Genomic DNA, 22,312 nt, shown 5'->3' on the forward strand with positions numbered 1-22,312 from the left:
TGGCTCTTTCCAGCAGTGTGGGTTTGGAAAAGCCGGGCAGCTTCTTCGCATGTCAGGTTTCCTGCCTATGAAATGTAGGGTTTGTGGTGGTTCGAGCTTAAGTTCTCTTCAAGACTAGAATTTCTGGGTTCTTTGTGAATTGTTTTCCTCTTCCTTTCACTGAGTTATGAGCCCTGTCCTATGCATAGCTGGGAATAGGAGGGGACAGGGAACATGTGCAGCTATGGGGAACTAACCCATTTCAGGATTGATTGTTGTTATTCAGGATTTATCTAGAGAGTTCTTGGGGTACCATTTCTGTTTCCTTCCCAAGCCACTCTGTTGGGCAGAAATCACAGGTAGTCACTTACCTCATATGAACCGACTGGAACAGAATATAATATCTCCTGGGATGGAAGGCCTCATGTGGGAACTTGGTGATGCAGTTGCCAATTTTGGAGTACTTGCTTGGTGCCAGGTGCTAGGCTGAGCCCTCGTAAATATATTATGTTTCATTATTTTGATCTATAGACCCTTATTTAGTATATCACTTAATATACTATTACATTTAATATTTCCTATCATTATTGCTAATATATTCTTTCTAGGACAACTCTATAGGGTACAGATTTTTTTCCTGAGATGGAGAAAAATGAAAGCTCAGAATTGGGGAAACAGATCCACACATATGATTTTAACGTTATAATTATATATGTTAGCATGTAGCACTAGAGAAATACAGGCAGTGGAGCAGCGAATGGTGTTGGGAGTGGGGGTGGGATGGATACAGCAAGGCTATGCCAGGTGACATTGGAGCTGAGCCTTATCTGATAGTTTCCAGATAGACCATAGGAGGGAGCAAGGAGTTGCAGGCAGAGGAAGGAGAAAGATTCCTGGCCTGAAAATGCAGGATGTAGTTGTGGAAAGGGAGCAGTCCACTGTGGTTTAACACAGGGTGGGTATGGAACATGGTTGGAGATGAGTCCAGAAGGAAAGGTAGAGCTTAGCATGCGAAGCACCTTGGATGCTGTGTTCAGGAGTTTTGATGTGATTAGATAGTGGGATCCACTGGAGAATTTTAAGACCGGTAACATTCATTTGTTGTTTGTTCACTCAACACACAGTAGGTTCACTCAGCACACAGTGGTGAATGAAACACACATGACCATCCTTGCCTTCATGGAGCTTTCAGGCTTGTAAGGGAGACGGTAGTTAATCAGATTATCACCGATCTTTATAGGTACAAGTTCATGAATGTTTTGAATGGTGTGTGTCTGTGCATTGGGGGTTTATACTATAGGATGGTCAGGACCTGTCTCTGAAGGAGGCCGGGGAGTGAACGTGAGTAGGTAGGTGGTAATTGAAGCCTCAGGCATCAGCAGGGAGGGTCCTAAGCAGAGCACTGGGAAGGCTAACACCTAAGGAGTAGATTGAGGAAGATGAGCTGAGCAAACGCCTTGGAAGAACTGACCAGAGAGCTGGGAAGGAAACAAGGAGAATGGAAGCCAAGAGAACAAAGTGTTTTGGGAAGGGAGTGGTTGGCAGTATGATGATGGTTTGTATTTTAGGAAGATCATTGTGTAAACAGGATGGTTTGTGAAGAGGAAAATCTGAGTGAAGGACCTTACAGGCCAGCGGTTTTCAGCTCTGGCTGCACGTTGGAATTATACCTGCTAGGTGCACCCCATCCCAATGAAATCAGGGTATCTGGGGGTGGGGCCCGGTGCTCCCCAGGTGATTCCATTACGCTGCCGTAGTTGAGAACTACTGCAGTGGTCCAGGTGAGAAAAGACGAAGGGCTCAGAGCAGTGGGTGTGAAAGTGAGGAGAGGGGATGGGCTGGGATGGAGATGGACCACACAGGACTTTGTGACTAATTGCACGTGGCGGGGGAGGGAGAGAAAGAAGAGAAAGTTGATTGAACGGGTGCGCAACAATCTGATCCTCTGTGTTTTTGGTTCCAGATACTCCTTTTTTGTAGCAATGGGCTACCTTACGATATGCCACATCAGCCGAATATACATCTTCCACTATGGCATTCTCACTACAGATTTTTCTGGGTGAGTATCTTAATTTGTGTGGGGACAGTTGGACTGCTGACTCAGTCCAGCAGCCCCTTGACTGCTGAGTCCCTTGACTCGGTCCCTTGGGGTCTGTAAAGATAAAGCATGCGCGTAAGAGTCATCGGCAGCTCATTAAATCAGTTGGTAAGACTGTGCTAATGAGGTTGAGGTTGGAGATTTGATTGCTCTGTGGGACGGTGAGCTCTGCTATGGCCCACGGGCTATATCTGTCCGGCCACCCGTTTTTGTAGTTACACTGGAACATACCCAGGCACTCATTTATGTGTTGTCTCTGTCTGCTTTTGCACTACAGTGGTAGAGTTGAGTAGTTATGACAGAAATTATATGACCCACAGAAGCCAAAATATTTACAGTCTTGCTCTTTACAGGGAAAGTCTGCCAACCCCTATTCTAAGGCCCTTAACACAGAGTTGGTGTTTATCACCTACTGGTTAATAATACAGAATTCTTCCATACTAGTTGATGAATAGCTGCTACCCTGAGCCCCTTGAGTGCTGCCTGGCTTCCCTGGCCCCCTCCCCAGATCCCCCAGACTTCTAGCGATGAGAAGGGCAATGCCTGGCACAGCAAGGGTCTCCATACTTCTTCTAAAAATTTTGTCTGTTACCATAGCCTTAACCTGGGGGCCACCCCTCTCCTGATTGGTCACTGGGTGAAGACGGCGGTGGATCAGTGAAAATTCTATTGCTCTGTTGGTATTTGTTTAGGAGCAACTTTTTATGAATCTTGAGGAATGGGTACTAAAGCAGAGCTACTTCTCATGACACATTGTACATTATCCACGTATTTCCTTAGGAGTTTGGTCATGGTCTACGCAGGCAGCCTGGAGTCAGGGAGAGCCTGGGTTCTCCTCTCAGGTTGAATTGCCTTTCATTGGATGAGTTGGTAGAGAATAGTCAATGAAATAAAGACCTACAGATTACTGCCCATTGGTGTGAACTTTGCAAGTTGTGCAACTAAACTGTCCCACTGTGAAGAGGCTTCGGAAGGCAAAGTGTGGTTTGGGACACAAAAACTGTTGCATTGGGATTTCGATGACTGTAGTTTGGTCTCAGACTAGCTTTTTGGGCATTGGTTCCTCTTACCCTCGGTCCTTTCAATTTTACCATTTTCTCTTTGAATTGCCTCCTTTCTTTATTCCTTTCCTCCCAGATTGTAGAACATAATTTTTCAATTTTTCTGAAACATGTTCACAAACTTCTTTACTTTTTAACAATGTGTACTGCTAATAAAATATGGAAAATATGGCAGCAACAAAGATAACAATATAGTCGTGAAGTTAGTTATAGCATTAAAAGTAATTTTATTTTATTTTTAACAATAACATACATGTGTCCTTTAGAGAAGTAATTGTAATCCCTTGTTTTTTTAATATATTTTTTAACATCTTTTTTGGAGTATAATTGCTTTACAATGGTGTGTTAGTTTCTGCTGTATAACAAAGTGAATCAGCTATACATAAACATACATCCCCATATCTTCTCCCTCTTGCATCTCGCTCCAACCCTCCCTCTCCCACCCCTGTAGGTGGACACAAAGCACAGCTGATCTCCCTGTGCTATGCGGCTGCTTCCCACTAGCTATCTATTTTACATTTGGTAGTGTATATATGTCCATGCCACTCTCTCACTTCGTTCCAGCTTAACATTCCCTCTCCCCATGTCCTCAAGTCCATTCTCTATATCTGCGTGTTTATTCCTGTCCTGCCCCTAGGTTCTTCAGAACCATTTTTTTTTTTTTAGATTCCATATATATGTGTTAGCATATGGTATTTGATTTTCTCTTTCTGACTTACTTCACTGTGTATGACAGTCTCTAGGTCCATCCACCTCACTGCAAATAACTCAATTTTGTTTCTTTTTGTGGCTGAGTAATATTCCATTGTATATATGTGCCATATCTTCTTTATCCATTCATGTGTCGATGGACACTTAGGTTGCTTCCATGTCCTGGCTATTGTAAATAGCCACTGTGCATCATGAACATTGTGGTACATGCCTCTTTTTGAATTATGGTTTTCTCAGGGTATATGCCCAGTAGTGGGATTGCTGGATCATATGGTAGTTCTATTTTTAGTATTTGAGGAACCTCCATACTGTTCTCCATAGTGGCTGTATCGATGTATATTCCCACCAACAGTGTAAGAGGGTTCCCTTTTTTCCACACCCTCTCCGGCATTTATTGTTTGTAGATTTTTTGATGATGGCCATTCTGACTGGTGTGGAGTGACACCTCATTGTAGTTTTGATTTGCATTTCTCTAATGATTAGTGATGTTGAGCATCCTTTCATGTGATTGCTGGCAATCTGTATATCTTCTCTGGAGAAATGTCTATTTAGGACTTCTGCCCAGTTTTGGATTGGGCTGTTTGTTTTTTTGATATTGAGCTGCATGAGCTGCTTGTATATTTTGGAGATTAATCCTTTGTCAGTTGCTTCATTTGTAAAGATTTTCTCCCATTCTGAGGGTTGTCTTTTCATCTTGTTTATGGTTTCCTTTGCTGTGCAAAAGCTTTTAAGTTTCATTAGTTCCCATTTGTTTATTTCTGTTTTTATTTCCATTTCTCTAGGAGGTGGGTCAAAAAGGATCTTGCTGTGATTTATGTCATGGAGTGTTCTGCTTGTGCTTTACTCTGAGAGTTTCATAGTGTCTGGCCTTACGTTTAGGTCTTTAATCCATTTTGAGTTTATTTTTGTGTATGGTGTTAGGGAGTGTTCTAATTTCATTCTTTTACGTGTAGCTGTCTAGTTTTCCCAGCACCACTTATTGAAGAGGCTGTCTTTTCTCCATTGTATATTCTTGCCTTTTGTATCAAAGATAAGGTGACCATATGTGCGTGGGTTTATCTCTGGGCTTTCTATCCTGTTCCATTGATCTATATTTCTGTTTTTGTGCCAGTACCATACTGTCTTGTTTACCGTAGCTTTGTACTATAGTCTGAAGTCAGGGAGCCTGATTCCTCCAGCTCCGTTTTTCTTTCTCAAGATTGCTTTGGCTATTCGGGGTCTTTTGTGTTTCCATACAAATTGTGAAATTTTTTTTTCTACTTCTGTGAAAAATGCCATTGGTACTTTGATAGGGATTGCACTGAATCTGTAGATTGCTTTGGGTAGTAGAGTCATTTTCACAATGTTGATTCTTCCAATCCAAGAACATGGTATACCTCTCCATCTGCTTGGATCATCTTTAATTTCTTTCATCAGTGTCTTATAGTTTTCTACATACAGGGCTTTTGTCTCCCTAGGTAGGTTTATTCCTAGGTATTTTATTCTTCTTGTTGCAGTGGTAAATGGGAGTGTTTCCTTAATTTCTCTTTCAGATTTTTCATCATTAGTGTATAGGAATGCAAGAGACTTCTGTGCATCAATTTTGTATCCTGCTACTTTACCAAATTCATTGATTAGCTCTAGTAGTTTTCTGGTAGCGTCTTTAGGATTCTCTGTGTATAGTATCATGGCATTTGCAAACAGTGACAGCTTTACTTCCTTTCCGATTTGGATTTCTTTTATTTCTTTTTCTTCTCTGACTGCTGTGGCTAGAACTTCCAAAACTATGTTGAAGAGTAGTGGTGCGAATGGGCAACCCTGTCTCGTTCCTGATCTTAGAGGAAATGTTTTCAGTTTTTCACCACTGAGAACGATGTTGGCTGTGGGTTTCTCATATATGGCCTTTATTATGTTGAGGTAAGTTCCCTCTGTGCCTACTTTCTGGAGGGTTTTTATCATAAATGGCTGTTGAATTTTGTCAAAAACTTTTTCCGCATCTACTGAGATGATCATATGGTTTTTCTCCAATTTGTTAATATGGTGTATCACATTGATTGATTTGCGTATACTGAAGAATCCTTGCATTCCTGGGATAAACCCCACTTGATTATGGCGTATGATCCTTTGAATGTGCTGTTGGATTCTGTTTGCTGGTATTTTGTTGAGGATTTTTGCTTCTATGTTCATCAGTGATGTTGGCCTATAGTTTTCTTTTTCCGTGACATCTTTTTCTGGTTTTGGTATCAGGGTAATGATGGCCTCGTAGAATGAGTTTGGGAGTGTTTCTCCCTCTGCTATATTTTGGACGAGTTTGAGAAGGATAGGTGTTAGCTCTTCTCTAAATGTTTGATAGAATTCGCCTGTGAAGCCATCTGGTCCTGGGCTTTTGTTTGTTGGAAGTTTTTCTTTTGTTTTTTTTTTTTGCGGTACGCGGGCCTCTCACTGTTGTGGCCTCTCCCGTTGCGGAGCACAGGCTCCGGATGCGCAGGCTCAGTGGCCATGGCTCACGGGCCTAGCCGCTCTGCGGCATGTGGGATCTTCCCAGACCTGGGCACGAACCTGTGTCCCCTGCATCGGCAGGCAGACTCTCAACCACTGCGCCACCAGAGAAGCCCCTGTTGGAAGATTTTTAATCACAGTTTCAATTTCAGTGCTTGTGATTGGTCTGTTTATATTTTCTATTTCTTCCTGGTTCAGTCCCGGAATGTTGTGCTTTTCTAAGAATTTGTCTATTTCTTTGAGGTTGTCCATTTTATTGGCATAGAGTTGATTGTAGTAATCTCTCATGATCCTTTGTATTTCTGCAGTGTCGGTTGTTACTTCTCCTTTTTCATTTTTAATCTATTGATTTGAGTATTCTCCCTTTGTTTGTGATGAGTCTGGCTAATGGTTTATCAATTTTGTTTATCTTCTCACAGAACCAGCTTTTAGTTTTATTGATCTTCGCTATCATTTCCTTCATTTCCTTTTCATTTATTTCTGATCTGATCTTTATGACTTCTTTCCTTCTGCTAACTTTGGGGGTTTTTTGTTCTAATTTTTGTAATTCCTTTAGGTGTAAGGTTAGGTTGTTTATTTGAGGTTTTTCCTATTTCTTGAGGTAGGCTTGTATAGCTATAAACTTCCCTCTTAGAACTGCTTTTGCTGCATCCCATAGGTTTTGTGTCATTGTGTTTTCATTGTCATTTGTTTCTAGGTATTTTTTGATTTCCTCTCTGATTTCTTCAGTGATCTCTTGGTTATTTAGTAGTGTATTGTTTAGCCTCCACATGTGTGTATTTTTTACAGACTTTTTCCTGTAATTGATATCTAATCTCATAGCGTTGTGGTTGGAAAAGATACTTGATATGATTTCAGTTTTCTTAAATTTACCAAGGCTTGATTTGTGACCCAAGATATGATCTATCCTGGAGAATGTTCCATGAGCACTTAAGAAGAAAGTGTATTCTGCTGTTTTTGGATGGAGTGTCCTATAAATATCAATTAAGTCCATCTTGTTTAATGTATCATTTAAAGCTTGTGTTTCCTTATTTATTTTCATTTTGGATGATCTGTCCATTGGTGAAAGTGGGGTGTTAAAAGTCCCCTACTATGATTGTATTACTGTCGATTTCACCTTTTATGCCTGTTAGCATTTGCCTTATGCATTGAGGTGCTCCTCTGTTGTGTGCATAAATATTTACAGTTGTGTCTTGGATTGATCCCTTGATTAGTATATAATGTCCTTCTTTGTCTCTTGTAATAGTCTTTATTTTAAAGTCTATTTTGTCTGATATGAGAATTGCTACTCCAGCGTTCTTTTGATTTCCATTTGCATGGAATATCTTTTTCCAGCCCCTCACTTTCAGTCTGTATGTGTCTCTAGGTCTGAAGTGGCTCTCTTGTAGACAGCATATATACGGGTCTTGTTTTTGTATCCATTCAGCCAGTCTGTGTCTTTTGGTTGGAGCATTTAATCCATTTACATTTAAGGGTGTTATCGATATGTATGTTTCTATTCCCATTTTCTTAATTGTTTTGGGTTTGTTATTGTAGGTCTTTTCCTTCTCCTGTGTTTCTTGCCTAGAAAAGGTCCTTTAGCATTAGTTGTAAAGCTGGTTTGGTGGTGCTGAACTCTCTCAGCTTTTGCTTGTCTGTAAAGGTTTTAATTTCTCCATCTAATCTGAATGAGATCCTTGCTGGGTAGAGTAATCTTGTTTGTAGGTTTTTCTCCTTCATCACTTTAAATATGTCCTGCCACTCCCTTCTGGCTTGCAGAGTTTCTGCTGAAAGATCAGCTGTTAACCTTATGGGGATTCCCTTGTGTGTTATTTGTTGTTTTTCCCTTGCTGCTTTTAATATGTTTTCTTTGTATTTAATTTTTGATAGTTTGATTAATATGTATCTTGGTGTGTTTCTCCTTGGATTTATCCTGTATGGGACTTTCTGTGCTTACTGGACTTGATTTACTATTTCCTTTCCCATATTAGGGAAGTTTTCTACTATAATCTCTTCAAATATTTTCTCAGTCCCTTTCTTTTCCTCTTCTTCTTCTAGGACCCCTTTAATTCGAATGTTCGTGCATTTAATGCTGTCCCAAGGTCCCTAAGACTGTCCTCAATTCTTTTCATTCTTTTTTTTTTCTTTTTTCTTTATTCTGCTCTGCAGTAGTTAATTCCACTATTTTATATTCCAGGTCACTTATCCCTTCTTCTGCCTCAGTTATTCTGCTATTGATTCCTTCTAGATAATTTTAAATTTCATTTATTGTGTTGTTCATCATGGTTTGTTTGCTCTTTAGTTCTTCTAGGTCCTTGTTAAACGTTTCTTATATTTTGTCCATTCTATTTCCAAGATTTTGGATCATCTTTACTATGATTACTCTGAATTCTTTTTCAGGTAGACTGCCTTTTTCCTCTCCATTTGTTTGGTCCGGTGGGTTTTTTACCTTGCTCCTTCACCTGCTGTGTATTTCTCTGTCTTCTCATTTTGCTTAACTTACTCTGTTTGGGGCCTCCGTTTAGCAGGTGGCGGGGTCATAGGTCCCGTTGTTTTTGGTGTCTGCGCCCAGGAAGATACCAAAGGTTGGTTCAGTGTGTTGTGTAGTCTTCCTGGTGGAGGGGACTGGTGCCTGTGTTCTGGTGGATGAGGTGGGTCTTGTCTTTATGGTGGGCAGGACCACGTCCAGTGGTGTTTTTGGGGGTGTCTGTGAACTTATTATGATTTTAGGCAACCTCTCTGCTAACGGGTGGGTTTGTGTTCCTGTCTTGCTAGTTGTTTGGCATAGGGTGTTCAGCATTGTGGCTTGGTCTTAGTGTTGAGATGGAGATCTCTGGGAGATCTTTCGCTGTTTCATATTACTTGGGGCCGAGAGGTCTCTGGTGGACCAGTGTCCTAAACTCAGCTCTCCCACTTCAGAGGCTCAGGCCTGACACCTGGCCAGAACACCAAGACCCTGTCAGCCACATGGCTCAGAAGAAAAGGGAGAAAAGAGAGAGGGAGGGAGAGAGGGAGGGAGGAAGGGAGGGAGGAAGGAAGGAAGGAGGAAGGAAGGAAGGAAATTAAATAAAGTTGTTAAAATAGAAAAGAATTATTAAAAATAAAAAAGTAATAAAAAGAAGGAAAGAGAGAAAGAAAGAAGAGAGCAACCAAACCAAAAACCAAATCCACCAATGATAACAAACACTAAAATCTTACTAAAAAAACCCAAAAAAGCCCCCCAAAACAGACAGACCATAGGAGAAATGGCAAAAGCAAAGCTATACAGACAAAATCACACAAAGAAGCATACACACTCACAAAAAGAGAAAAAGGAAAAAATATATATATAAAAAAATTAAAAAAGGAAGAGGGCAACCAAATCAATAAACAAATCTACCAATGATAATAAGCTGTAAATACTAAACTAAGATAAACATAAAACCAGAAACAAACCAGATGCAGAAAGGAAACCCTAAGTCTACAGTTGCTCCCAAAGTCCACCACCTCAATTTTGGGATGATTCATTGTCTATTCAGGTATTCCTCAGATGCAGGGTACATCAAGTTGATTGTGGAGCTTTAATCCGCTGCTCCTGAGGCTGCTTTCCCTTTCTCTTCTTTGTTCGCACAGCTCCTGGGGTAGCTTTGGATTTGGACCCGCCTCTGTGTGTAGGTCACCTGAGGGCATAAGTTCTTTGCTCATACAGGACAGGGTTAAAGTAGCAGTTGATTTGGGGGCTCTGGCTCACTCGGGGAAGGGGGTAGGGGTGCAGAATGCGGGGCAAGCCTGCGGCGGCAGAGGCCAGCATGACGTTGCACCAGCCTGAGGTGCGCCGTGTGTTCTCCCGGTGAAGTTGTCCCTGGGTCACGGGACCCTGGCAGTGGCAGGCTGCACAGGCTCACGGGAGGGGAGGTGTGGAGAGTGACCTGTGCTCGCACACAGGCTTCTTGGTGGCAGCAGCAGCAGCCTTAGCGTCTCATGCCCGTCTCTGGGGTCCGCGCTTTTAGCCGTGGCTCGCGCCCGTCTCTAGAGCTCCTTTAAGCAGCGCTCTTAATCCCCTCTCCTCATGCACCCTGAAACAATGGTCTCCTGCCTCTTAGGCAGATCCAGAGTTTTTCCCGGACTCCCTCCTGGCTAGCTGTGGTGCACTAGCCCCCTTCAGGCTGTGTTCACGCCACCAACCCCAGTCCTGTCTCTGGGATCTGACCTCCGAAGCCTGAGCCTCAGCTCCCAGGTCCCGCCCGCCCCGGCGGGTGAGCAGACAAGCCTCTTGGGCTGGTGAGTGCCGGTCGGCAGGGATCCTCTGTGCGGAAATCTCTCCTCTTTGCCCTCCACACCCCTGTGGCTGCGCTATCTTAAGATTCCCCCCTGCCCACGCCCCGTCTCCACCAGTGAAGGGGCTTCCTAGTGTTTGGAAACTTTTCCTCCTTCACAGCTCCCTCCCACTGGTGCAGGTCCCATCCCTATCCTTTTGTCTCTGTTTTTTCTTTTTTCTTTTGCCCTGCTCAGGTATGTGTGGAGTTTCTTGCCTTTTGGGAGGTCTGAGGTCTTCTGCCAGTGTTCAGTAGGTGTTCTGTAGGAGTTGTTCCACATGTACATGTAGTTTTGATGTATTTGTGGGGAGGAAGGTGATCTCCATATCTTACTTCTCCGCTATCTTGAAGGACCCCTTTTTAACAATATTTATTTATTTTTGGCTGCATTGGGTCTCAGTTGTGACACGCGTCCTCCTCTGCAGTGCGCGGACTTCTCTCCAGTTGTGGCGCGTGGGCTCCAGAGTGCGCAGCCTCTGTAGTGGCGGCATGTCGGCTCTCTGGTTGTGGTGTGTGGACTCAGTAGTGGCGCACCAGCTTAATTGCCCCACGGCAGGTGGGATCTTAGTTCCCTGAACAGGGATCGAACCCCTGTCCCCTGCATTGGAAGGTGGAATCTTAACCACTGGACCACTAGGGAAGTCTCAAAAGTAGTTTTAAATGGTGGTCATAACTTTCCCTAGTGTTTAATCAGCAAACATTATTTTTTTTGGTTCAACCTCACAACTGGGCCCCCCCACCCTGTCCCCCATACTTAGAAGAGTTCCTGGCTCTTCATAGATGTTCACTAAAGGAATGAGTTAAATACTCTAGTATTTGTCAGTCCTTTTTTTTTTTTAATGCTTCCAGGAGACTCAATTAAACAGCCCCTCCAGCCATATTTGGTTGGGATATTGAACAAAAAACTTTGACTTTAGCCTAAAGTAGATTATTATTTGTTTCTCATCTATATCATCTTTCTTTTTAGGACACAAGTGTATATTCATTCATTCATTTCTACAACAATTTTTTAGTCTGCAATATGCTATGCACAGTGCCAGGTGTCAGAGACACCATGCATTTTAGCAGGAGGAAGGGTATTCCTGGCAAAGGGAATAGCTCTGCAGGAGCACAGACATGTGAGGTGCTTGTGGAGGTCTCAGAAAGCCACCTTCCTTTCCCTGCCACCCACATTCTTATGTCAGCAGCCTGGCAGTCCCCAGAATCCGTCCACTGCCCCTCATGCCCACTGCCAACACCCTGGATCACCATGTCTGCACCTTTCCTAATTGGCCATCTTTCCTTCCATCCTGCACCTCTTCTCCAGTCTATGCTCTCTAGAGTATCAAAGCCAATGGTGATTTGGACCTGCTTCCTCTGCTGCATCGCCTCCCTGTGTGCACTGCATGTGGCAGCAGTGCAGAAAAGTTTAGGGTCTGTGCATGCGCTTGGTTACTTCATGTCTCTGCGCCTCTGCCTTACTCGTTCCCCTGATTAGAAGCCCCTTTTCCATCCTTAAGTGCATGGAAATCTCTCACTTCACTTTTTATAACCCAGCTCAAAGATTACTGCTTTACAGAGCATTCCCTGCTGGCCGCCTCCTCCCTCCCGTGCCCCCTTCCTTCCACCTCGTGAGTCCTTGCATTTGGACCTGTGTAGCAGGAGGCCTCTCATCTGCTCTCACTGGCTGGTGCTGCCCATCGCCCGTGAATCATACTCACTGAGACCCCAGTGCACGGAGTGTTTGTAGGTGGTGAGCATGGGCACTTCTGCTCTCATCCATTGATTTGTACGCTTAGGTAGTGTCATGTGTTTATCCCCAAATTTGTTTATTCCAGTTTGTACTTATTATAAATAAGCTGATTATATGTGGATGTGAAAGGAGAGAGAGTGGTTTGTCTAAATCTAGGTAAGGTCCTTTGGAAAGCCACCGAAGCAAATTTAGTATATTAAAAGTAATAGTGGTTGAATTAAATGTGATGTGGCTGAGAAAGCCGAAAGGATCTCAGGGAGGATTATACCAAGTAAAAACTCTGCACTCAGATTGCTCTGCAAGCATCTTTACTTCCTTTTACCTTCTCAATCCTTGTTAGAGGAAACAACTCTGGAGATAGTGGATGGGATTTATGTAAGAGAGTAGCCACCATTGATCAGATCCACACTCCAAGGAAGAGCTTTGGTCCTGCATTGAAAGGTTCATTCATTCATCATTCAGCAGACCTGGCTGAGAAGCTATATATGGCAGGCACAATTATAGGAGACAGAGGTGACCAAAGACTGTGGAATGAATGTAGTTACCTATTTCAGGTCTGTATAGGAAGGTCAAATGTGAGCATGTCATTGTGTACTGGCTTGACGCGTGTTCCCCCAAATTCGCGTCCACCTGGAGCCTCAGAATATGTCCTTATGTGGAAATAGGACCTTTGCAGATGTAACTAGCTAAAGTGAGGGCATACTAGATTCGGGTGGGCCCTAAATTCATTATGACTGGTGTCCTTCTAAGAAGGCCACGAGAGAGACAGACACAGAGACACAGGGAAGATGGCCACGTGAAGATGGAGGTGGAGATAAGAGTGACACAGCCACAAGCCAAGGAACTCCAGGGGTTGCCATCAGCCACAAAAGCTAGGAAGAAGCATGGAACAGATTCGCCTTCGAAGCTTCCAGAAAAAACCAACTCTGCCAACACCTTGATTGGGACTTTCTGATCTCCGGAACCGTGAGACATTAACGTTTCTGGTTTTAAGCCCCCCAATCTGTGGTCATCTGTTATGGCAGCTCTAGGAAATGAATACCCATTTTTATATGATTCCATACCCTTTGATGAGCTGACAGCTGTCCCCTGGTCCTGGTCACGCCTCCACTCTCCACGTTTCACTCTGTTCTCGTCACATCTCCTCCTCCAGTGGTTTTGCCCATAAAACTGTAAACTCGTGAATGACTGTTATGTCATTTTTAATATAATCAGAATTGTGGAAAGTTACCGAAAGGAAAAAATAAAGAGCAAATAAAGAGAAGACAGTCATGTGCTTGTGAAATGGGGTGGATTTGGGGTTTGACAGCAGGGGAGGATGGAAATCAGTTCCTGTCCATTCCGCTTTCAGTGGCATAGGCATAGTCATGATAAATTTCCTTAGGTGATGTTTGTTCTCTGGCATTTTTTGGATCTTCTTGTATTAAGAAATCTCTGACTTTACACACAAAAGGGTCGACTGTTTGAATGAGAAAGGACACTTTTGTTTGGGAAAGGATACAACAAAAATGTGTCTGCTCCTGTAAGTAGAATGTGATTTAGATCCCTGATTGTGGAGTGACCATACTTTATCCAGTTCTTGGAGGGTATGTCTTTTTTAAAAAAAATTATAGGGCATTATTAAGCAGCAGAATTTTTTTTTTCCTGTCACCCTAAATGCACAGTGCCTCACTGATATAAATCCATCTTCTCAGATAATGTCAGAAACATAAATGGACGGGTACATACTGAAATTGATAAGATGTTTTAAATCACAAATGGTCAATAAGAGAGATTCTTTTCCAGTGTCTAGTCTCATTAAGAACATGCAAGCAACCACCAGTTCTCCTTCAGAACGGAATTTGTTTAACACTACTATTTATTTCAGCCTAAAAATCTTATTTAGGATTTTGTTGAGGAATGAAGCAGTGATTTGAAGTTGAACTTGGCGTTTTAAAGCAGCCTGATGTGATAGCTATTCTCTTTTGAGCATGCATGTGAACCTATCTGCTTAACATACTTACTTAGAGTAAGAGCACAGACAGGAATTGAACAGGATTGGAGTATGTTAGTGTTTGTGTCCAATAATGTATATATGTTTTTAATTTGGGGAGAGCACATAAACTTGTACTTCAGATGATTCTGGGGCTCGCAATTTTGTTACCATTCTGAAAGTAATCAAGACTGATGTTAAATGGTGAGGACGACACACAAGATACACTTTTATTAGTGCTGCTAATGTAGTTTGTATCAATACATGTAGAAGCCAGTGTCCTCCATGTTTTCTCTGTGAATATGGGTGATTAACAATACTGGAACATTTACTGTTCTCCCCGGGGAAGCTCAACAACTGCTTGTAATAAAGCTGATACTTGATTCCTTTTAAGTTGGTGATAGTGAACTGATTCCTTTTTGCTTACAGAAGGGCGCAAATCGAGTTTTCTTCTGAGGGAAGCAGCAAGAAGGAACCTTAATTCCTCTTGCAGGCGAGGCCAGATTCAGGCAGATAATTGCTCTCCCATCATGTTGGCAATTTGAGTTACCCATGTGTTTTTGAAAACATTATGAAATGAGAATTCATACGCTGCTAGTGGGAGTATGAATTGGTACAACCGTTCTGGAAGCCAAGTTAGCCATAAATTTTAAGCAAGAATTTTTTTAAAGTTTATATCCTATAATAGGATAAATTCCTAGGAACTGAATTACCTTAAGGAAATCAAATTTATTCATAACCATGTTCAACTGTTGTCGATAATAGTGCAAAATTGGAAGCTCCTAATTGGTCCAAAAGAGGTGAATGATTAAATTATGATACTAATATACATCCATTAAAAATGATGTCGTCAAAGAATATTTAATGACATTGGAAAATGCTTACAATATAATGGAAAATCAAAACCACAAAACAAATACATGTATTAAGATTCCTTTTTTTTTTTTTGTGATACGCGGGTCTCTCACTGTTGTGGCCTCTCCCATTGCGGAGCAACAAGCTCCGGACGCGCAGCCTCAGCGGCCGTGGCTCACGGGCCCAGCCACTCCGCGGCATGTGGGATCTTCCCAGACCAGGGCACGAACCCATGTCCCCTGCATCGGCAGGCGTACTCTCCACCACTGCGCCACCAGGGAAGCCCTAAGATTCCATTTTTATGAATGTGGACATGTGTAGAAAAAAGAGTGGAAGGAAATAATACATGCTAAGACAGTGATTCTGTCTGGGGTTGGGGGGTGGTCTTTATTGGTGATTTTAATAATTGTTTTATTGTTTTATATGATTATAATAATAAATTCTAAATGTTATTTAAATATATTTGAATGCATACTATGCATGCGTATCGTGGTGAACTGCAGCCTACACCAGTGGAACAATAGTCGTTCGTGTTCCTGGTTATCCTGTTGGGCATTCTAGAAGTATCACTTGCCCACATCCCTTGGAGCAGTGGAGATCATTGCCCTGTTGTTCCATGAGAGATGTTTTCCTCTGTTGGTTTATGATATCCTGATCACTCTACCTAACCAGCCCAGTATGTGCAAATAACTGGGTTCTATAATATGAACAAAAGAAGAGATTTGCAAAGAGATTTCCAGATTAGTGTATTTCGTGTTTCTCCTTCAGTCTGCTGCCAGCTTTTCAGTAATTAGCACCATCACTTGGAATTTAATTCTGAGGACACGAGTATAAATTATACCAAGTATATTTGGCGGGTTCCTGTTAAAATGGAGAGCTGGTGATTTTGTTGTTGTTGAGTGCCAAAGTATAGAGATTAGATGGGTCTGAACAGATACCAGTGAACTCTGAAGTGAGTCCAGAGGAGTTTCCATTGCCTTCATTTGCAGCCCTAGGAAGCCTGGTGGAACCATGTACTTTCTTTGCTGTGACTCCGGGAGTCCCTTGTTTTCTTCCCCCAGGCTGGCATAGTTGATAGGAGTTTGGGAGCATTGTACTAAAGGTATAATATCATCACCCCCCTCTTCAGTAATCCTGGGAGCAGGGGGATACTGGAGGGGCAGAAGCAACAGCCTCCTGTCTGGCCCTCAGCTCTTGGGTCTGGGCCACGGGCTGCAGTTTGCATTGTATCTTGGCGCCCCTAGTTGTTGTGCAAGATCCAGCCCCGTCCTAGATTGTGGTTGATTGGAAGTTTGTTGCATTGGATTCTCCCATCCTGTCAAACTTCTTGCTGGCCTGACTCCTTGCTTTCCTAGTATGTATGCATTGTAAGTGGATTTGTATTATAAACAAAGAATTGATGAAAAGATAAAGTATAACTTTTTGCATCTAAAATTACCTGTTAGGGAAAATAAGATCCTTGAATGTCAGATTTGGCTTGATGCTGTCCAGCCAGCTGTGATTGGTTGGCTTTTTTGACACCTCTAACTGATGACTGCATCATCTCATTGTTCCATCCTAGCTTTACCAGGACAGAGAACTTAACCACTTAAGGTCCAAAGATTAAGCTACAATAGGCAGGTTATCCTGGAATACTGCTCAAAACAGAGTTTTGCTTAGTGTTTTAAAAACAGGTTATTTTTTGTTGGGAGTTGATACAGGAAATGGAAATGGATGAATGGGTACCACTACTGGTAAATTGCCCGAAGTCTGTATCAGAAGACATTGATTTTGTGTGTGTGTGTGTGTGTGTGTGTGTGTGTGTGTGTGTGTGGTGGGGAGAGCAGAGTGGCATGGTTGTTTCTTTTTACTCTAAACATATCTCTATCTGCCTGTTTTCCCCGTACTTTATTTCCCCCTATATTTCTTTATCCAAATTAGACTAATAATTTTAGGTTCAGGAAGAAAAAATTTTCTTCAGCATTTTTTTTTTTTATCATGAAAAAAATTCACAGGACAAAAGAGAAATGGCCCCATCTCAACCCTGCTGGATTCAAACCTTGGTTTCCGATTGGTCAGATAGTTCCCATAGATGCAAGGGCAGGGGCCTCTGACTGGTGAGTGTGTAAAGATCCAGGGACAGGGCCTGCTTCTCAGGGGGTGGATGATCTGAGCACAGCTAAGCTTCTAAGGCCTCGTTGTCCTGAGGAAGTCCTTTGGCTGCATCAAGGAGCCTTTCTGTGCCCTTCGTGTGCTTGTAGTATGTGCTTCGATCTCCTGGGTTTTGTATTTTTGCCGGAAAAAAACATGAATTCCGATCACAGACCAACAAACACGTCTTAGATTATATTATGTTTTGATTGAAATGCAACGTCGATGGTATTTGAGTGTTTTTTAAAATATATTTATGTATTTATTTTGGCTGCATTGGGTCTTTGTTGCTGTGTGTGTGCTTTCTCTAGTTGCGGCGAGCGGGGGCTACTCTTCGTTGTGGTGCGCGGGCTTCTCATTGCGGTGGCTTCTCTTACTGCGGAGCATGGGCTCCAGGCACGCTGGCTTCAGTAGTTGTGGTACACGGGCTCAGTGGTTGTGGCTTATGGGCTCTAGAGTGCAGGATCAGTAGTTGTGGTGCACGGGCTTAGTTGCTCCGCGGCATGTGGGATCTTCTCGGATCAGGGCTCGAACCCGTGTCCCCTGCATTGGCAGGCGGATTCTTAACCACTGTGCCACCAGGGAAGTCCCGGTATTTGAGTTTTATCCTAAGTCGGTAACTCTCTGGATTTGACTCTGAAATCTCAGTAAGCTGTGCAGTCTGAGTTTGGCATCTGATCTACCCATCGGTTTAAATAAATTGATCAGTGAAAAGTGTTCAGAATGGACTTCCTCTGTTCAGGAGCGTATGGCGCTCTTCCTTACACCCACAGAAAAGTAAGAATGTAGGAGGACTCTAACTCCATTTCCTTTTCTGCAAGTTGTCAGTATGTTGTTTTTTATAAGCCCATGATCACATGTGTGAGTCGCTTCTTATTTAAGTTACTAGAAACTTCTTCAGATGTTTAAAACAGAAACAATATATTATTAAAAGTATAGTCTAGATCATGGGTAACAAAATTTGATCCATAGCTTCTTATTTTTTCCCCTCAAAAGAGAGATTTTTTTTTTCCCTTAAAGAATGATAACAATGTGGTTCTTACATAGACCCAAAGGTACAGATTGAACATGGAGTAATTATTATTTATTTACATTGATCTAGATGCTCAGTAGTGTGTATTACATTGGTCTGGGTTCTCTGAGAAGCAGACGCCAAGGCGAGAACAGATGTATGAGATTTGTTGGGCAAAATACCTGTGAGGGAAAACAGGGAGGCAACTGGATGAGGCTGGGAGAGCCATCAGATTAAAATGCACGTCTCACCGCTGAGATGGGAGAGGGAAGGAAGGAAGGGAGGTCTTGGACTGCAGTGCAGTTCTGAGCCTGTTTCAGCGAGTTCAAGGATGAGTCCTCGAGCTGGAATTCCCGGGCTGAGGAGCACCGCGCCTGGTCTGGAGGGCGTGGCTACCCTGCTGTGCTCAGTCACTGGCTGGACGTAGCCTCAGGGAGGCGTGGGCTGAGCACCAGCAAGGTGGTGGAATCAGAGGATGCAGCTGCAGCCAGTCAGTTACGCACCCCCAGCAGCCAACCTGAGAGGTGCTTTCTCCTGCCCACCACTTCTGTGAATAGACTCTAAATGCTTTGCTGAACGTGTGCCTAATTATGGAATACATTAAATCTAACCCCAGAAAGAGGAAAACAAATGGTACATTTCTGTAGAGGCTGAAGGTCAGGCTAATTCCATGACACATTTCCTTTATGGATATATCAATGTTTTAGACCCTTTTAAATGAAGTTGTGAATTAAATCAGATGTAGGAACTTGGTTTGCAAATTGCATGGTCACCAGAATGTGTGTCTCAAAACACAAAAAACGTGTGCCGGGCTTTGTGTAAAGAAGGCTGGGAGTTTAAGTCCTGTTACTGATTCCTCAGGCTTACAATCTTACAGGAAAAAAAAAAAGCACAAAGAGGCTTTGAAAACAAAAACAGTCATATTTGGCAACTACATTGAATGTGATGCTTAGTGTAAGTCCCTTTCAAGAAAAACAGCTCTCAGCATCTGATACACATTCTGGGTCAGAGGTGTTGTTGAACATCAAGAAGATGAGCTGTGAAGTTATATATTTGTCTGTAAGACGAAATTGCTCTTATAGAAAGTTTTGATGTAATCCTTATTTCTAGGACCCAAACCTCGGTGTTCTGGAAGCAGTTATTTTTTTCACTATACAAGAGAGTGGTCAAAATTAGTGTCAGCTGTGAGCATGTCTTGCTGCCCTAGAATGACCACTTTGGGGGCTCCCTTGTCTGCCACCCCCCACTTCTTCCCAGTCCTGGAGAGCAAGTCACCCCTCCCTTCCACAGTCAGACAAATCACTTCTCCTTCTCTTCGCCTTACACAACATTAGGAATCTTGTTTCAAACGTTGGCCACTGGACTTTTACAAATAAGATATAAAGTTGGGTGTAGGTGTTAAGATGTCAAAGGGCATTTGTTGACACTTTCTTTAAAATAGTTTATCTTATTAGTTCATATTGACAGTTTAAAATATTACATGCTTATTATTTTAAAGAGATGGAAAATGGAAATGAGGACGAGAGGAATTAAAGAAAATGGACTCACAGAGAGGTGGCCGAGTGCAGTGGACACATCAGCCTTGGCCTAAAGATGGTTTGCGTCTGATCCCATCCTGCCACACCTGGGTGTGGCCTGAGCTCAGGGCACAGAGGCTGTGCGGCATCCTAGGTTTATCCCAGAGATGCTGTCATAGGACGTTGACCAAACCTCAGCTTTCTATGTAAATGAGTCATCAGTCCATACGGGTCAGAGATAGCAAATTCAGTAAGAAGCTATGAGAATGGAGATCAGATTACCAGGCTAAACTTAGAAGGTTTGAAGGAAAGTAGGGTAGTTGGGCAGTGGGATTTTATCTCATCTCACTGGGCAAGGATAGAGCTATTAAAGGTACTAAGCTAGGCTAGATGATTGGAAAAACAGATGTCTTTTTTTAAATTAACTTTTTATTGGAGTAGAGTTGATTTACAATGTTATGTTCGTTTCTGCTGTACAGCAAAGTGAGTTGGTTATACATTCACATATATCCACTGGTTTTTAGATTCTATTCCCATATAGGTCATTACAGAGTATTGAATAGAGTTCCCTGTGCTATTCAGTAGGTTCTTATTAGTTATGTGATCTACATACAGTAGTGTGTATATATCAAACCCAATCTCCCAATTTATCCCTCCCTCCCTTTCCCCCCTGGTAACCACAAGTTTGTTTTCTACATCTGTGACTCTATTCTGTTTTGTAAATAGGTTCCTTTGTACCATTTTTTAGATTCCACATATAAGCGATACGATATTTGTCTGTCTTTGTCTGACTTACTTCACTCAGTATGATAATCTCTAGGTCCAACCACATTGCTGCAAATGGCATTTTCATTCTTTTTTATGGCTGAGTAATATTCCATTGTGTGTGTGTGTGTGTGTGTGTGTGTGTGTGTGTGTGAGATGTGTGTGTGTATATATATATATATATATGTACACACTACATCTTCTTTATCCATTCCTCCACTGATGGACATTTAGGTTGCTTCCATGTCCTGGTTATTGTAAATAGTGCTGCAGTGAACATTGAGGTGGATGTATCATTTCGAATTACGGTTTTCTCTGGATATATCCCCAGGAGTGGGATTGCTGGATCATATGGTAGCTCTATTTTTAGTTTTTTAAGGAACCTCCATACTGTTCTCCATAGTGGCTGTACCAATTTACATTCCCACCAACAGTGTCAGAGGGTTCCCTTTTCTCCACACCCTCGCCAGCATTTATTGTTTGTAGATTTTTTTGATGATGGCCAGTCTAAACCGGTAGGAGGTGATACCTCATTGTAGTTTTGATTTGCATTTCTCTAATAATTAGTGATGTTGAGCATCTTTTCATGTGCCTCTTGGCCATCTCTATGTCTTCTTTGGAGAAATGTCTATTTAGATCTTCTGCCCATTTTTTGATTGGGTTGTTTGTTTTTTTGATATTGAGCTGCATGTGCTATTTGTATAGTTTGGAGATTAATCCCTTACCAGCTGCTTCGCTTGCAAATATTTTCTCCCATTCTGTGGGTTTTCTTTTTGTTTTATCTATGGTTTCCTTCACAGTGTAAAAGCTTTTGAGTTTCATTAGGTCCCATTTGTTTATTTTTATTTTCATTACTCTCAGAGGTGGATCAAAAAAGATCTCTTGCTGCGATTTATGTCAGAGAGTGTTCTGACTATGTTTCCAAGAGTTTTATAGTGTCTGGCCTTACATTTAGATCTTTAATCCATTTTGAGTTTATTTTTGTGCTTATTTTGTGTTTATTTTTATGGTGTTAGAGAACGTTCTCGTTTCATTCTTTTACGTGTAGCTGTTCAGTTTTCAGGTGTCATTTTAATTGCAGCTTTATTGAGATATAATTCACATACAATGCAATTCAACCACTTAAAGTATACAATTCAGCAGGTTTAAACACATATGCAGAGTGAATTTACAGAGTGTAACCATTTTACCACAGTTAATTTTGCAACATTTTCATCACCCCCCCAACCCAAAGAAACCTGTATGCATTAGCTGTCACACCTCATTTCCTCCCAATTCCCCGAGACTTAGGCAACCAGCAACCCATTTCTCTGTGGATTTGCCTAGTCTAGATAGTTCATATAAATGGAATCATACAATATGTGGCCATTTATGTCTGGCGTTTTTCACTTAGCATAGTGTTTTCAAGGTCTATCCATGTTGTAGCATGTATCAGTACTTTATTGTTTTTATTGCTGAATAATAGTCTATTAGAGGGACATATCACATTTTATTTATCCATTCATCAGTTGATGGACATTTGGGTTATTTCTTTTGGGGCTGTTATGAATAATGTTGCTCTGAACATGTATGTACAAGTTTTTGTGTAGACATGTTTTTATTTCTCATGGGTATATACCTAGGAGTGGAATTGCTTGGTCATGTGGTAATTCTATGTTTAACGTTTTGAGGAACTGCCAGACTGTTTCTCAGGTAACTGCACTGTTTAATATTCCCACCAGTAATGTG

At 42.1% G+C, this 22,312-nt stretch overlaps 1 protein-coding gene across 2 annotated transcripts in view; it reads left to right on the forward strand.

Moving 5' to 3' along the window:
• The window catches only part of MBOAT1 (membrane bound O-acyltransferase domain containing 1), a 112,819-nt gene that overhangs the window by 58,979 nt on the left and 31,528 nt on the right, over window positions 1-22,312 (forward strand). For both annotated transcript variants that reach the window (XM_033434825.2, XM_004273532.4), the window contains exon 4: window positions 1,943-2,038. In XM_033434825.2, the coding sequence (XP_033290716.1) occupies window positions 1,943-2,038 (96 nt within the window). The remainder of the gene's footprint in view (window positions 1-1,942; window positions 2,039-22,312) is intronic.

This window comes from Orcinus orca, chromosome 10, assembly GCF_937001465.1.
Source record: "Orcinus orca chromosome 10, mOrcOrc1.1, whole genome shotgun sequence".
NCBI classification, from domain to species: domain Eukaryota; kingdom Metazoa; phylum Chordata; class Mammalia; order Artiodactyla; family Delphinidae; genus Orcinus; species Orcinus orca.